The following is a 14,769-nucleotide window of genomic DNA, read 5'->3' as shown; positions in this document are numbered from 1 at the left end:
TTGAAAAAATATTTTCGAACTCGAGGACTACCCTTTAATCGATGCCGAAACGTTGTTATCAGGGGACATAAAACTGCCTACCAACATGAGACAAAGAGTCGCCAACGGCACGCTGTTTATCGATACTGTGCAACGCAGCGCTGACGAAGGCACATACACATGCACTGCCAGAAACAAACATAATTTCACGTCGCATCGCTCGGTCGAAGTACGTGTTTTAGGTAAGCAAACGTAGCCAACAGTTCTGTATAATTGCTCGCGATATTGAGCACCGGAATTTAAAGTGTTCGTAAAATTAGCATTTGAAAATGAAGAGGTTACTTTACGCGCGCGAGCGCTTTACTCGCGAAATGAAACGATATATCGTTTCTTTGCCCTCCGAAGTGGAGGAAAAAGATATTTCGCGGTCTTGCTACCGAGATAATAATTTCTTACGACAATACTTTTAATGCGATATATTGTTATATTTAATTGGCGCAATTTTTACAGTATGATAACTTCATTACCTAATGGCGTACAGGTAAAAGGTATATAATATCTCTTCTATAAAGGTACATAGTTTGTTTTAAATTAAGGTTAACGGCAAAAAGTTCACACTGGAAAAAGAATCTACACTGTTAAATTCATATAATTTCAAATTGAATTATTTTTAATATCTCGTCTTAATTTATAACTAAAAAAAAATGGAGTTAAACAATTTATATAACTGAAGGAAATATATTAAATTTGATTCAAATTTAGCTTATTATTTATTAAGCTCATATATTAACATGAATGTTGTTTATTTTGAAATTAATCACAGAAATGGGTTGATTTATATTTCCACTTATTGAAATTAAATATACAAAATGTTATTAAAAGAATTAGATTATTATTCTTTTTTAATATCTAACAGTGTATAATAACAATCAAATGTTGAGTAAGATCATTTCAATCAAATTGGTGTTACAAATTTGGTTAATATTACATAATAAAAAGTAATTTACTTCTCTAAATATATATTTAGCAAGTATATTACCAAGTATAATAATATAATTAACCGTTTTGTAATAATGAAATATTTAGAAAAGTGGAATTATTTTTGCTGGTACATTTGATTGAAATTATTTTAGTAGCACATTTAATAGCAAATTATTAGACTCTTTTTTTCAGTGCAGTAAGTTTTACGTGAAGATTTAGTAAAAATTTTCGCTCGAAAAATCTATCATTTTTGCAATTTGCCCCCGCAATATCGAAGCGCGATTATATCACAGGCGCACGTTAATATGCATTCTCCCTTTGTCGAACATATTAACTATCCATTGCCCGGCGCCTCATCCGACTGTATTAATTGCAGCCCGTTTATACATAACGTGTGCGGCATGCAACGTTTGACGCGCGTTGCCGATTTTATCTTTACATAATGTTTCTATTAGGTTCATCAACCTAACTCTATATGGAGCGTTGTTTGACGTTGGGCAGGATTAATTAGTACGGGACAACATCGACCCGAGTCTTTGGTTTATCGCATTGCACATCGTCCCTCGGAATACATGGGTGCTTTTCGCACGAGAATCCTATCGATCCTATCGATCGCATATGCACGCGTCACCCGGATGCGAATTGCGCGAAAATTAGGATAGAGAGTTTTGCATTGCCGAAGGAATATATTTCGACAAATTTTTTTTTTCACGTTGGACGATTACAGAGTGTAAACGTATTTAATTTTTTTTTTTTTTCGGTTTTGATTTTGATTGACCATTTCATTTCTATATCGCTCGGCAATTACATTGTATAATTTGGAAAAAAAAACGAGAAAAAGGGAGGATATATAATGTTTAGGTTTCTGTTGAAATGCGATGGCACTGTGCAATTTTCAGCTCCGCCTCGCCCTGGATTTTGGAGGCTTTCCTGAAATCGTATGGGATTTTTTTTCTGATGAGGAGAACAATTTTATATGTATATACATTTATTTTACTGTGATGCAAAACGCGCGTATTGCGCACGTTCATACATAAAATGATGTAAATATAACGTTCCGGAAATCGCGCTGAAACTGAACTGAACTGTTTTCGACTAGCTGTATTTTTGCTTAATGTTTAATATTTAATTTGGAACATATATTAAATGTTTCGGCAAAACACTCGAGTTACGAGCTAAAGCACGATTAAAATCATCATGCTACATGTGCGGGACTTGTTTGAAATGAAATTAAACACGGTATTTTGCGTGAGAATGAAAAACAAGTGTCATTTTTCTTAGCTGTGGCCCACAGCGCTTTTCGTAAAGCTGCCTCTACATAATTCGCAAATCGTAAAATGTAGTTTCGCAAAAACGCAGACGCGGAATGACGTACTACCGTACGCAAGATACGCGCATAGGTGCAAACCAATCGCGCGCGATGAATTGAATTGCGACAGCGTTGACATTTTAAAGTGTTAACATTTTAATTTAAATCAGATTAGAGAAACTTATGTGTCTGATATTTCACGAAAATTTACAAAAAGGATAGCTTTCTGCTGACAAATGAGCAAATACAAAATTCATTCTCGCTATTCTTTACTGTTTTTGAATTGTTCAACACAGTCGCAGAAATTAAAGTGACGGTCCAGTCTATGTAGGGCTTTTCATTTAGTAATACAAATCGATACAAGTGTCTTTTTATTTTGTCACTCTCTGAATGTCAAGAAAGATAGAATAATGTGTCGACTTGTGTCACTGAATAGTAACAGAAAGCACCCATAGATCATTATTCGGAAAAGGCAGATTTTTTTGCGTCTGCGTTTACGCGCTACGTTTTGAAATTTGCGAATTACGTAGAGGCAGCTTTCAAGCGAACGCGCGATTTCCGGCGACATTCGTGATACGCGTACGCCAGGCGTACGCCGTGCGTGCTGAAGACGTGTTCGGAAATGACCTATGCACAGAGCACAGCACCTCACTGCATCGCTCAAGCATTCCTCCTTTGCACGCGCTCGCCTAAACTGCTCTGTTCTACTCCACAATATTTTTATGTACTCGTGTACTTGTGTACATAAAAATCCAGCTGCCACGTATGTACGTAACGTATTGTACATAAGACAGACGATGCGACGTACTACGTGCAGATGTTGCACGGGGTATTACCGCAAAACATCTTTCGATCGTAATGTCTCCTGTACGTGTGCACATAATGGAGGATAACGCGCGCGACTTTTTTTCGTGATGCTATATTGTGCGAGTTCTATATTAAATTCGTAATACCCCGTGATGCGTGAAACAGTGTATAGAATTAAATAATAGATATTTAATAAATAATAATCCCCCCATGGTGATTGCAGGATATGTCAACTTTGCCGACGATAAAACATCGATACAATGTGTAAACAGTTATCTATGATTGCAAAATTGAATGCAAAATTGGGGAGTAACGCGTTATCGTTACTTGTAACGCCGTTACCGTTACTATTTTTTTTTTCTAGTAACAATCGTTACTTTTTTTATATCTGGAATAGTAACGAATGTTCGTTCGGTTGTTATTTTTATAGTTACTTTAGTTCTGTATTATCTTTGTATTCTGTAGATTGTATTATTTTTTATCAAATAGAAATATTCTATTTAAATAGAAGTTAATATTAAAAAATATTTTATACTTAAGTTGCATTCTGATAAGTCACTGTTAATATTGAAAATAAGTATAGTAGTATACATATGTTTAATGAATTGTAGATTTTCAATACTGGCAGTGAATATTAGAATATACTCTTAACAAAGACATTAATATACCATGTTTGATAAAAATTTAATTTGTAAATTACAGTCTAAAGATTATTGTATTAAAAATTAAAAAATGTTAATATAAAGAATTAGAAGGTACTTTTTTTAAATAATAATACAAAGAAATGCTTGTAGAGACTAGTTTAAAATTTTAATACTAATTATTTATATATTTAATATCGGTTATTATATACCGCAATTTTTTCAAATATCTTACTTTAATATTACAAAAAGAAAATCATTATTTTCTAAATAATGGTAATATATTACTTGTTAAACTTAGTAACGAGTAACGGTAACGCATTATTTTTATAAAGTAACGTTCTCTGGTTGAATGTTTCCTTCGAGTTTCCGTGTTTCCGATCTACCAAAATTTTCAAACACGTTTGTTCAATGCGTGTACACAAAGTTTGTTTCGTTCTAAATACGGAGTTTACCGCGGAGATTGCGTCGGCAAACTGAATATTTTGTTGAAAATCACCGACGCGATTGCCTTTCATTAAAATTGCACACGTTCTTTCTCTCAACCCGCTGTCGATCTATAAACGTAACGAAGCAATGCCCTAAGAGCATCTCATGTCACGATATCGGATACGTCTGTTTAATTTGCGTTATTCGCATGAGAAATACTCGTTTGTCAACGAAAAACGTTGTGTACGATACATGATTTACAAAATTTTTAAATTAAAAAGCAAGAAAGTCACATATCGCACAAAATATTTCTCTCAATGTAAAATCCGTTTGCGACGGGAGAAATACGATGAATAAAAAAATTTGCAATCATGCGTGAAGTCGAAGCGACGGGAAGTCTCGAAAAATGAGGATTGCAATTATCTCGGAATCGAGATCGACGAATGTTCTCTCACTTTCTCATTGCGATGCGCGCAGTCTTGATTTCTGCCGTCAAGACCAAGTCGAGTCGAAGCCGCGAAGAGAAAGGATCGATTAATCTCACCGCATCTCAGAGCATCGAGTCTCAGAGCATCGGGTTGGTTTCTGTTGGTTTCTGACGTATACCGTATCGGACGCGGAGTTGCTCTCTTCCTTCCCCGAACGGCCTGAATCCTACCACGTAACACGTAACACGTTGCTGCTGGAATCGTGCCGTTCTGAAAAATTGCTTTCCGTTCGAAGGCGCATCTGGAGCGACGATTACGACCGTTTATCCTTTCATCCTCTCCACAAGCCTACAATCGTGAACCGACCGAATCAATCCCATCCCTGATGATATTCCCGAATCCCGACTAACGACTACAATCACATCGTGATTCTCTAGTGATCTGAACTGCTTTGATGGAATGCCACCTTGTCTGTATTGTTCTTTCAGTGCCACCTAAAATCACGCCTTTCAGTTTTGCTCGCGATTTAAACGTAGGGGACCGTACTAGCGTACAGTGCGTAGTCGTGACCGGCGACCTACCACTGACATTCACGTGGCTCAAAGATAACGTCCCGATAGAGACGGTCAGGACGTTGCCGTCGTCGCAGGATGCGGGCAGCCGCGGTCGGTCGCCGGCCGGTCCTGGGATGGACGCGATCGACGCGATGATTAACGGGGGCCCCAAGCTAAGGGGCCCTGTCACCATGACCGCCTCCGGCCCCGGGCATGACGAAGCGTCCTCCTCGTCCCAGAGAAAGAGCATTACCATCGGGATACATGACGCTTTTACCAGCGCCCTGAGCATTAGCACGATCGCACCCGCGCACAATGGCACGTACACCTGTCGCGTGACCAATGGCGCTGCAACCGTCGCTCACTCTGCACTCCTTCACGTCAACGGTAAACGCACACCGTTGGTGTAATAGACTGACCGACGACCGTGTTCCGGAATCGGTACTTGGCACGGTTACGGCGATCATTTGGGATGCTTCTTCTCTCGTTTCTCTCTCTCTCTCTCTCTCTCTCTCTCTCTCTCTCTCTTCTTTTTTTCTTTCTTTCTTTCCTCTTTTCGTCACGATCGAGAGAGACGCGCGCCCGCAACTCTCAACGCCAAATACACCGGCATCGTATTTCGGAACACGGAACGCCCGGTCGGCGCTCATCGGGATGCCAACGACGACGTCGAGGGACGTGGAAGACTCGAATGGATTCGCGCCACGTCTTGCGGAATAAGATCGCGTCGGCGACGTGCGAGAGCGGATTATCATTGAGATTCGCGAGCTGAGGCGTCGATCGTGATAGGACCGGACTGGCAATTTTCCAGTTCGTTGGCTGGTATAGCGGCGATGGAAAGTAACTGATTGATCGGCACGTAGGGAAACACCGGTGCCGCCGGCCATCGTTTGTGCTCTCCTCGACGCGACGGCTCTGCTGGGCTCTGCTGGGCTCTGCTGGGCTCTGCGCCGCGACGATCGATCAATCAACGCGTCCGACCTCGCGCGATGCGTACCGTAATCAATTTTGTTTTACCTCAAGAATAAAAAGAGCAATGTCTAAATCGCTATTGGTTTCCGGGGCGTAATTCTGTGAAAGAGAATCTTCGCGCGGGGTGTGTCGTGATTCGTTACATCGCCATCGTCGCGAGAGAGAAGCCTCATCGTTGTTCGCCGACTGTTTGAGCGCCGACTGCATTCCGGCTCGTCCACGATGATCTTCGATCATTGAGATTTAAGATCGTTCGACGTGACCGTTTCTGCTACACGCTGATCCAAACTGCACGCGTATCCAACTCGCCGGATCGGTATTTTCAAAGAGGATTTCGGAGGGGGGGGGGGGAGAAAAGAAAAGAATGAAGTACTGCCGCGAAAAAGCTATAATATCCGATTCGGCGTGTTGCCAGCTTTTTCTCAGATTACTTTCGATTTTGAATCGTTCTCTCTTTCTTTCATTCTTTCTCGTCCTGCACGCGGTTCTCTTTGCACGCCCATCTGCACGCTTTGATCGAGTTTTCCTGCAACCACTATCGATACCTATATGTGTATTATACGTACTGTATATAATCTTGGCAATGTCTTTGGCTCTCCCTTCCCCGTATTAGCGATATCCGAGCGGCCCAAAGTACTTGTCCAACTCACATTCGTTTTTCCAACGTCATGAATTTTTTATTAGAAATCAAGTATCGATAATAAAAGCTTTGGAAATATATTTTAAATGTATGAAGAAACGCCTTTTTTATATAAATACTGAGCAATTAAATATTTATTTAAGTACTTATTTTAAGTGTTACATCAGTGTTTTTAATACTTAAAATAAGTAATTAATCTTAATCGGTATTTTGAGTTCAGATATTTTCTTCAACTAAGTTGTGAGAAATTGTTTATAACAAATGTTTTTCACAACATTACACATACATAATTTTAAGTTACATTATATTGTTTTTTGAATTTTGATTTTTAAAAAATTATTTGATTAACTTCAAGCACAAAGATACATTAATTTAAAGTACATTGGACTCGCGAATAGTTAAGAAAATTTCGGAGCAAATACCGACTATGGTTAATCACCTTCTAGTTTCTATAATTTCTATAAGGGAAAACGAATGAGAATTATATAAACACATTGAAAATTAGGGCATTTTTGACGTTTGGTTGCTTGTATATTCCTATTTATTATAGTATATCTACTTACAATTAAATACCCCGACTGCGACATCGAGAGGTCGTAACAGAATGTGGGAAATCGCATGCAAGAACGGAGAAGCGAGATTTTTCTTTAACGAAGTCGAAATCTCGATGTCGCAGCGAGACCGTAAAATTCTCGTACTGGTTTTCCTATTCGCACAGGTGTATGCATCGTCCAGCATTGGTATTCAAGAGACACGAGTAATGTTTTGACTGAATATATTACATTTGTCCATTTCTCCTAGTACTCTACACGTATATATACACACGGAAATCGCTGTTAACGATATTTCTGCGATATCCCGTAGGAAACGTATTTTATACGTTTCGTATTTTCATTCCTTTTTTTTTACGAATGACTCATTATACACTCTGTTACTCATTACTGTGTTGTATGGTATCACATTTTGAGCGTTTTAATAACGAAGTCGTCATTTTATTAATGTAGCAAAGAGTTTTATGATAATGTGTTTAAGCTCGAGGTATATCATACATATATTTATATATACTTTGTGTAACGTCATTTTCACCATCACTATATTGTTACGATATTATTATGGAGACTGTAGTGATATTTGTATCCAAAGGGGCATTCGACGCGAGAGATCTCTGAGAAATGTTCGATATATATAATTCTTCTGCATGCATGAGTTTCTATCAAAGAGAAAAAAAAGAAAAAAAGTACTACCTGAAATCGAATCACGAACGATTGCATCATTTCGCGATACACCCAGAGATCTGTCGTGATCCTTAGATCTAATTCCACATTTGAAATTTCGTCTATTGGTAGGGTACCTCTCGGTAAGTAAGTCTGCGATACGTAACCGAGAAAGAAGAGTATATCTTCGAAGGATAAAACGTGTGCAGGTGTCTCATGCCGGATGAGCGGTCGTTATGGCGCATCTCGCCAGGCCAGGATCGCGATTCGGGTATGGCTCCACGTACGCACGACTCGCATGAGAAATCTATTTTCAAAAAGAGAGAAGCCGAGGCAGGGTGCCTCTCTCGGTCGCCAAGTTTCCACGCACCGCGACATTCCCGCGAAACAAATTTATTACGCCAAGTTTCCCCTCCCCGCGCGGGGGGGGGGGAGATAGGGTGAGAAAGGAGGTGCGGGCTTATTTCCAACTTCGCGGTCTCCTCATAAAGACACATCGGCCGACATTAACAGTTATGCTCGCTCGTAAATGTTCATTTCCCAAGCTACATCGCTACGTTCGCGTTATACTCTCGACGGGCACGTTACGTACGTACGTACGTAACGCCGCCCGATATTTATGGCCATGCCACAATTTTCCGCGGACCTTCCTGCACGCACGCGGTACGCGGTGCGAGGAAGGAACCGTCGCGCGTCGCGTTGCACCTGTCCTTCCCGCGTGAGGGGGGGAGGGGGGGGGAAGGGAAATCACGCGGCGGAATGGGATCGGAATAAATGGGGGGCGAGTTTATCGAGTTTCCGTGATGTTACTGCCGGGGGGATTACTCCTACACGCGTCCTTGCGGATCGTCATCGAGCTGGAAGAATAAACCAACGCGACGTTGCGTAAGATATACGTGCAAGCCGCATGATTTTGCCCTCGTTATTTCGACGACGAAATCTCATCTAATCGAATCGTGCTGCGATGCGTTAACAGGTAAAATATTACTTAGCCAATACGACGAAAAATAAGGGAGGATGACTTACGGTTGTTACATATGGTCCCCCACTTATGGTAACGTTGCATGCATTATCGTGTCCCCCCCCCTCTCTTTCCGTAAATTGCAAATCAATTGTGCGTGTGCACAAGACGCGGTCCGAAAGATGCAAAATCGTCGATCGATGACGCGCCCTAAGGCGCGGTAAAACGCCGGGCAGCGCAAGACCAGAGGTGCATACTCTCCATTATCATGTCACAACGTAACGTTTATAGTTCCGCCGCGGATCTCGCCATTTTTTTTCGGAGACGGTGTGATGGAGGGGCAGCGAACACAGCTTATGTGTACGACGAGCCAGGGTGACCAGCCGTTCAACATCACGTGGTTGATGGACGAGAAACCAATTCAGGTCGGATCGAGCGACGGTGGTACATCGGTGTCGTCGGTCCAGACCGTCGCCGCCGCCGCCGCCGCCGCCGCCGCCGCCGCCGTCGCCGCTGCCGCCGCCGCTACCGTCGAAACCAGCAACGGCATACAGATAAGCGACTATCCGCCGTTTTCCAGCATCCTGACGATAAATAGCGTCAGCGCTAGCCACAGCGGCAACTACACGTGTCAGATCAGCAACGTCGCTGGCCTGGCCGAGCACTCGACCAGCCTATCAGTCGCTGGTTGGTGTCCCGAGAAAAACTGACGTAGTCGTAAGAAAACTGTGTACATAAAGCGTCCACAAATAAGAACCTTCCTTTTTCGCTATTTCCCCATCTTTCTCTCTATTTTTCTGTTTATTTATCTCTCTATCTATCTACCTACCTATCTATCTATCAATCTATCTCTCCTTTTTTCTCTCTCTGTTTTTTTCTCTCTCTCTCTCTCTCTCTCTTTCTTTTTCTCGTACCTTTGTCCCACTTTTCTTGTGTATAGGTGTGTATACGCGTGTATGTATACGCATATACATATATACATATATATATGTATATACAAGGCAGATATACAGTTCGTATCACAGCGCAGAATTCGAAGAAACGTCGAGCAAGATTCGGTTTTCGTTTTTTTATTTAATCCGCTCCTGTGTTCCGGGTTACTCGGACGACTTTTCCGAGCCGTTGATGACATCCCTAGAGAAGGGACTGCGATACGAGTCCCTGTTCGCCGGATCGTAATCTTATATGTTAGTATCTGATTTCGCCAATTTAAAACACCATTCTTCGTTTCTCTGAAAAAATTTCTCCTTTGGTAGCGTAAGTTGGATGAATCTTAAAAATTTATTTCACTTTTGTCAGTACAAAAAGTAAAGTTTTATCAATATTTATAAGAGTCTTAAGCCATTTGAAATTGCGCGTAAAGCTTAAAATGTATAAAAATCGATTCATGTTGAGAATATACTTTTATAAAAAAATGTTTAAAATTCTCGATAGGTACAATCAGGGATATATTTCAATATACTTTATTTAGGTATACAGATATTTTAAAACAGAGTAGCTATTTCAACAAAATATTTCAAACTATGGTTCACATTTCGTGCTCACAATAATAGTGTTAATTGTGAGCGACATAATAGAATACAATTTTGTTGGGATTATTATTACTCGTTTATTTTATAAAGAAAATATTTAATATACACGAGAAACAATTCTATTTGAATCTAAAAAAAACTTAATCATCTGACTTTTTTATAAAGTCAAGAAAAACAGTCAGTCGGTTACCGATCGCAATGCGATATCCAGAATAACTTTGAGGATTAATTTATGGGTATATATGTTAATGGGGTTTCGCCGGATTTAGTTCTTAGCGGTCTCACATTCGCTAGAGAGCAATATATTATTCCTATCCATTTCGACTCAAATTCTATAGGATATCAAAAGATTCGTACATTTCGTTATACGGACCCACATATTACGGCACGTAATGGCGCCTGTTCCTAATGCGTATAAAATACGACGAGATCGCTAGGTTTTCGACATCTGAAAGCCATTAAAGATTTTCCAGCGACTGTCGCGCGGCAAAGGAATTTCCTCAAAGCGAAATACGATCCCTTAACCTCGACAGAAGTTATACGCGCGTAACAAATTGGAGGACGAATGTGCTACAATTTTTCAAGAATAAACATCAAAGGAGTAAGTAACAATGGTAATTGGCTATTCCATAAAATAATAAAAAGAATTAAAGTTAATGATTTAATTTGACGTTGCAATTGTGAATATTTAACAAATTTCGAGGTAAAGTAATATAAAGCAATAAATTAATAGATAAAATTTTAAACATCCTGCCAGCATCGATGCGAATCTTTTACAATCGAATTTCTCGGTCTATTATGTTTATATGTTCTTTGAAAGTACTGCAGTCATATTATAGGGTACACACCAGACTTTCGTAATATTTGCCAAATGGAACGTAAGTTCCACGTTCAATGTCCTTTCGAGTTCACTTTGTGTTCATCGTGCAACGGAGTACCAAGTGCAGTATACTGCACTTTTCAGTTTCATGATACTGTAATACCTTTGCCGCCACGGCTTACGATCAGCACATACGTATGTATATCTTCGCACATACGTATGTATATCCGTTTCAGCGCATTCTTACATGCACTGATATTTTTCGTATTATTTCGATTTGATCGCGTTATATATATCCTATTCAATTTATGCCCGGATATATGTATTACTTGTATCTCTGATTCTATCCTTTTTCTATTTCATTGAAATATTCTGTACTATTACTTGTATCTCTGATCGTACTGCTTGCATTCGGTCGTCTCAAGTACACAATTCAAAATTTTGTTTTAAAAATATACATTTCACGTGTTTTAAATAGTTCACTCAAGTCTTTGTGGTAATTTAGCGCAAGATGAATATATTAGAAAGTAACACAAATGTTATTGTAAAAAAATATAACTACTAGAAACATAAAATTGACACAATTTGTAAACAAACTGTGAAAGCATATTTTTCAATAAAATTAATATTTATGTTATTGAATTGATATTATTTTCTTCATTAAATCAACATTAATTTATTAATTTATTCATCTATTAGATTTTACATTTAAAAATTTTTATATTACATTATTTTTATTTTTATATTATTTGTTCCTTTACTCATATTGCGTTATTTTGACATTAAAAAATATTGAATATCAATTTAATACAAAATATTCAAATAATATAATTATATTATATTAAATTGACATTCAAATATGTTACAAATTTTAATAAGGACTTGAGTGGATCGATTTTAATATCAAAAAATAGAAAATATTTTTTACTTTGTATTTCTGTTACTACTACTTACGTGTCGGCATATTATATGTATATGTCTGCAGGTCGTATTATTTGCACGTTACCATATATTATATGAAGTATGTTTGTTACTTACGCGCCGATGTACTACGTATGTCTGGTTGCTCTATTTGCACGCGGCCATACCAAGTTCGTTACTACTCGCTGGATACGTACGTCTCCAGTCTGGTTGTACTACTTACGTATTTCGTCTGGTTGTACTACTTACGTATTTTGTCTGGTTGTACTACTTACGTATTTTGTTTTCACATTCGATGCATCCAGTTCGAAAGAAGCAATTTGGTGAAAATTGCCCATTAATTGTCCTCCAATTAATGAATAATTGTTAAAAATAATTTTTTTTTTTTAAGTGCATAAAGGTGAGATTGAAAGGTAACAACAGAGAAAGGAAATTCGATAATTCTGAAATCGTAGTCGCGCTATCGAAAACAATACCTGGCATGATGCCGCCATATCCCGATTTCTTTCGTTTGTCTTCGAGGATAGCTCGATAGAATTTTCGTTTGCCATTGGAAATCGAGGATCACGCACAGGCAAGAAATGCTTGGACAGATAAATCGTGATAGACGACAGATGTATCGCCGACTTTACTTGTTTGCATGCTCGTCAGCGAGAGATAATTATAGATTTTCACGAGATCGTTATTAGAACAGGAACGGTTCTATTTGCGAATTTTAACGAGAGTGCATATCTTTCGATATGCAAAGTAATTCAACAGTAGCACACACGGCCTATTCCAGAGTCCGTTGATCCGGTATGCCGGTAAGGCCCAATATAAAATGTATTGACTCTTGATATATCATTCCCTATATTCCGTACGTTTACCGCAAGCAGCATCGCTGAAATCGATGTAGACCTCGAAATTGAAATATTTCAGTCTTGAGCGTAGAAGTATTATTATTCACGTGTGTTCAGATTTTTTAAAGGACGTTTCCGCGAATGTATTAGGTAGAGTATCGTAGCGAGTTGATATTCGAGACGTTGTGCTAATGTAATGCAACAATTGTCTATGATACGGGTGTGCATAAGCATGCATTCGCGTAGTTAACCTGTTTCTGGTTACAATTTCCCCTCCCCCCTCTCCCCTTTTCTGCGAGAGCGACTTGGAATGACGATGGAAGAATGTAAAAGTGATATTCCTCCTTATACTACGTGTCTTTCTATTTTCGGTATCATTACGGTACATTGCCACGGTATCGTTTGCGTTTGTCGTTGTCTGGAAGCATTTTATATTACATCCGTCTTACGGCTCTGTTTACTTGGAATGGTGCTTGCGTTGTTACGTTCCTTATGATAATGACCAACTTTGCATTTTTTGCATGATATTACGTTTCATATATTCGTACTATATTATGTGTATATTATATTTTCTCGACATATATTTATATACTTCAATTTATACTAAACTACTCTCATGTATTTTAAACGGACAGTTTTTTCTTTTATTCAGATACCTCTTATTCCTATTTATATTTCCCATTTTCATCATATAGTCTATAATTTATGTAGGTTATTTAATTAGAGAATTTTTTTTATGTAGATGTAGTAATAATTTCTCTCTCTTTCTCTCTCTCTATTATTATTATTATTATTATTATTATTATTATTATTATTATTATTACTATTATTAAAGATGCATGTCCTTTACTTTCTATTATTTTCTTAACTAAATATCCTAAATTTTGTTTCCTTGATATATTTAACATTGCTTGAATTCCTAATAAAATTAAAAGTAGATAATTGCGGCAAAATCCATTCTCGTTTATTTTTATACATAACATATATACATAACATCGTCAATTCAAGTAATTTAGTCGTAGTCTTAATGGATTCCGTAGTATATAACACTGTTACAATTTTCAGCAAATTGTGTAAGTATATAATCTAGTTGAAAGAAAGAGATGCATGCATTACACAATTATTAACACATTAGGTAAACATTAATTTAGTCATTGCCATTCGTATTCGTCACCGTTTATATCGCAGTAAAGTATCGATCCAATATTTGAATGTATATAGGGAATGACTGTTCAAATAAATAACCTGTCATATCATATATATTTTTAGACCGAATTGATAAAAGATAAAATCGTGGCGGGGCTGTGAAATGAAAATCGATATCGTTTGACGGTTTTACATGATATTATCTTTAGGAAATAACGGGATAACGCGGGATAAATTGCGTATTACTCTCAATATTCTGCAAATTAAATCAAAAGGAATTTGTAATAAATTTGTAATATAGCAATGATTACATATCGATGTACCCTGTTCTTGTTTTTAGCCATTATCATTAATTATAGAAATGTAGAATCTTTGTAACGTGCACGGGCGCGACTGCGACGTGTCTCGCAAATGTCCTCGACGAGTCATTATCGATTTAATGGCCGTGTTTTAAATTTTACGGCGTCGTGTCGTTGCGAGTTCCTAAGAAGAAACGAGATGAACGGTGACGGAAACGAGGGGGCATCGCGTAAAAATTCTGGCGGATACGAATTCGAGCGACTGGAAGAGTTCTAAGCCAATTGGTTCGTATTTTT

General features: G+C 38.4%; 1 protein-coding gene across 5 annotated transcripts in view; it reads left to right on the top strand.

Moving 5' to 3' along the window:
* LOC105146454 (cell adhesion molecule Dscam2) overlaps positions 1-14,769 on the top strand; it is a 93,332-nt gene that overhangs the window by 58,473 nt on the left and 20,090 nt on the right. For 4 of the 5 annotated variants that reach the window (XM_087406018.1, XM_087406017.1, XM_087406016.1 and 1 more), the window contains exons 11-12: positions 63-221; positions 5,063-5,515. In XM_087406018.1, coding sequence (XP_087262144.1) covers positions 63-221; positions 5,063-5,515 — 612 coding nt within the window. Of the gene's footprint in view, positions 1-62; positions 222-5,062; positions 5,516-9,206; positions 9,603-14,769 lie in introns of all 5 variants that reach the window. The other variant, XM_011056733.2, reaches the window with a different exon arrangement.

This window comes from Acromyrmex echinatior, chromosome 4 (genome assembly GCF_024713525.1).
Source record: "Acromyrmex echinatior isolate Ae372 chromosome 4, ASM2471352v2, whole genome shotgun sequence".
NCBI classification, from domain to species: Eukaryota; Metazoa; Arthropoda; class Insecta; order Hymenoptera; family Formicidae; genus Acromyrmex; species Acromyrmex echinatior.
This window is presented reverse-complemented; position numbering and strand designations above follow the sequence as displayed.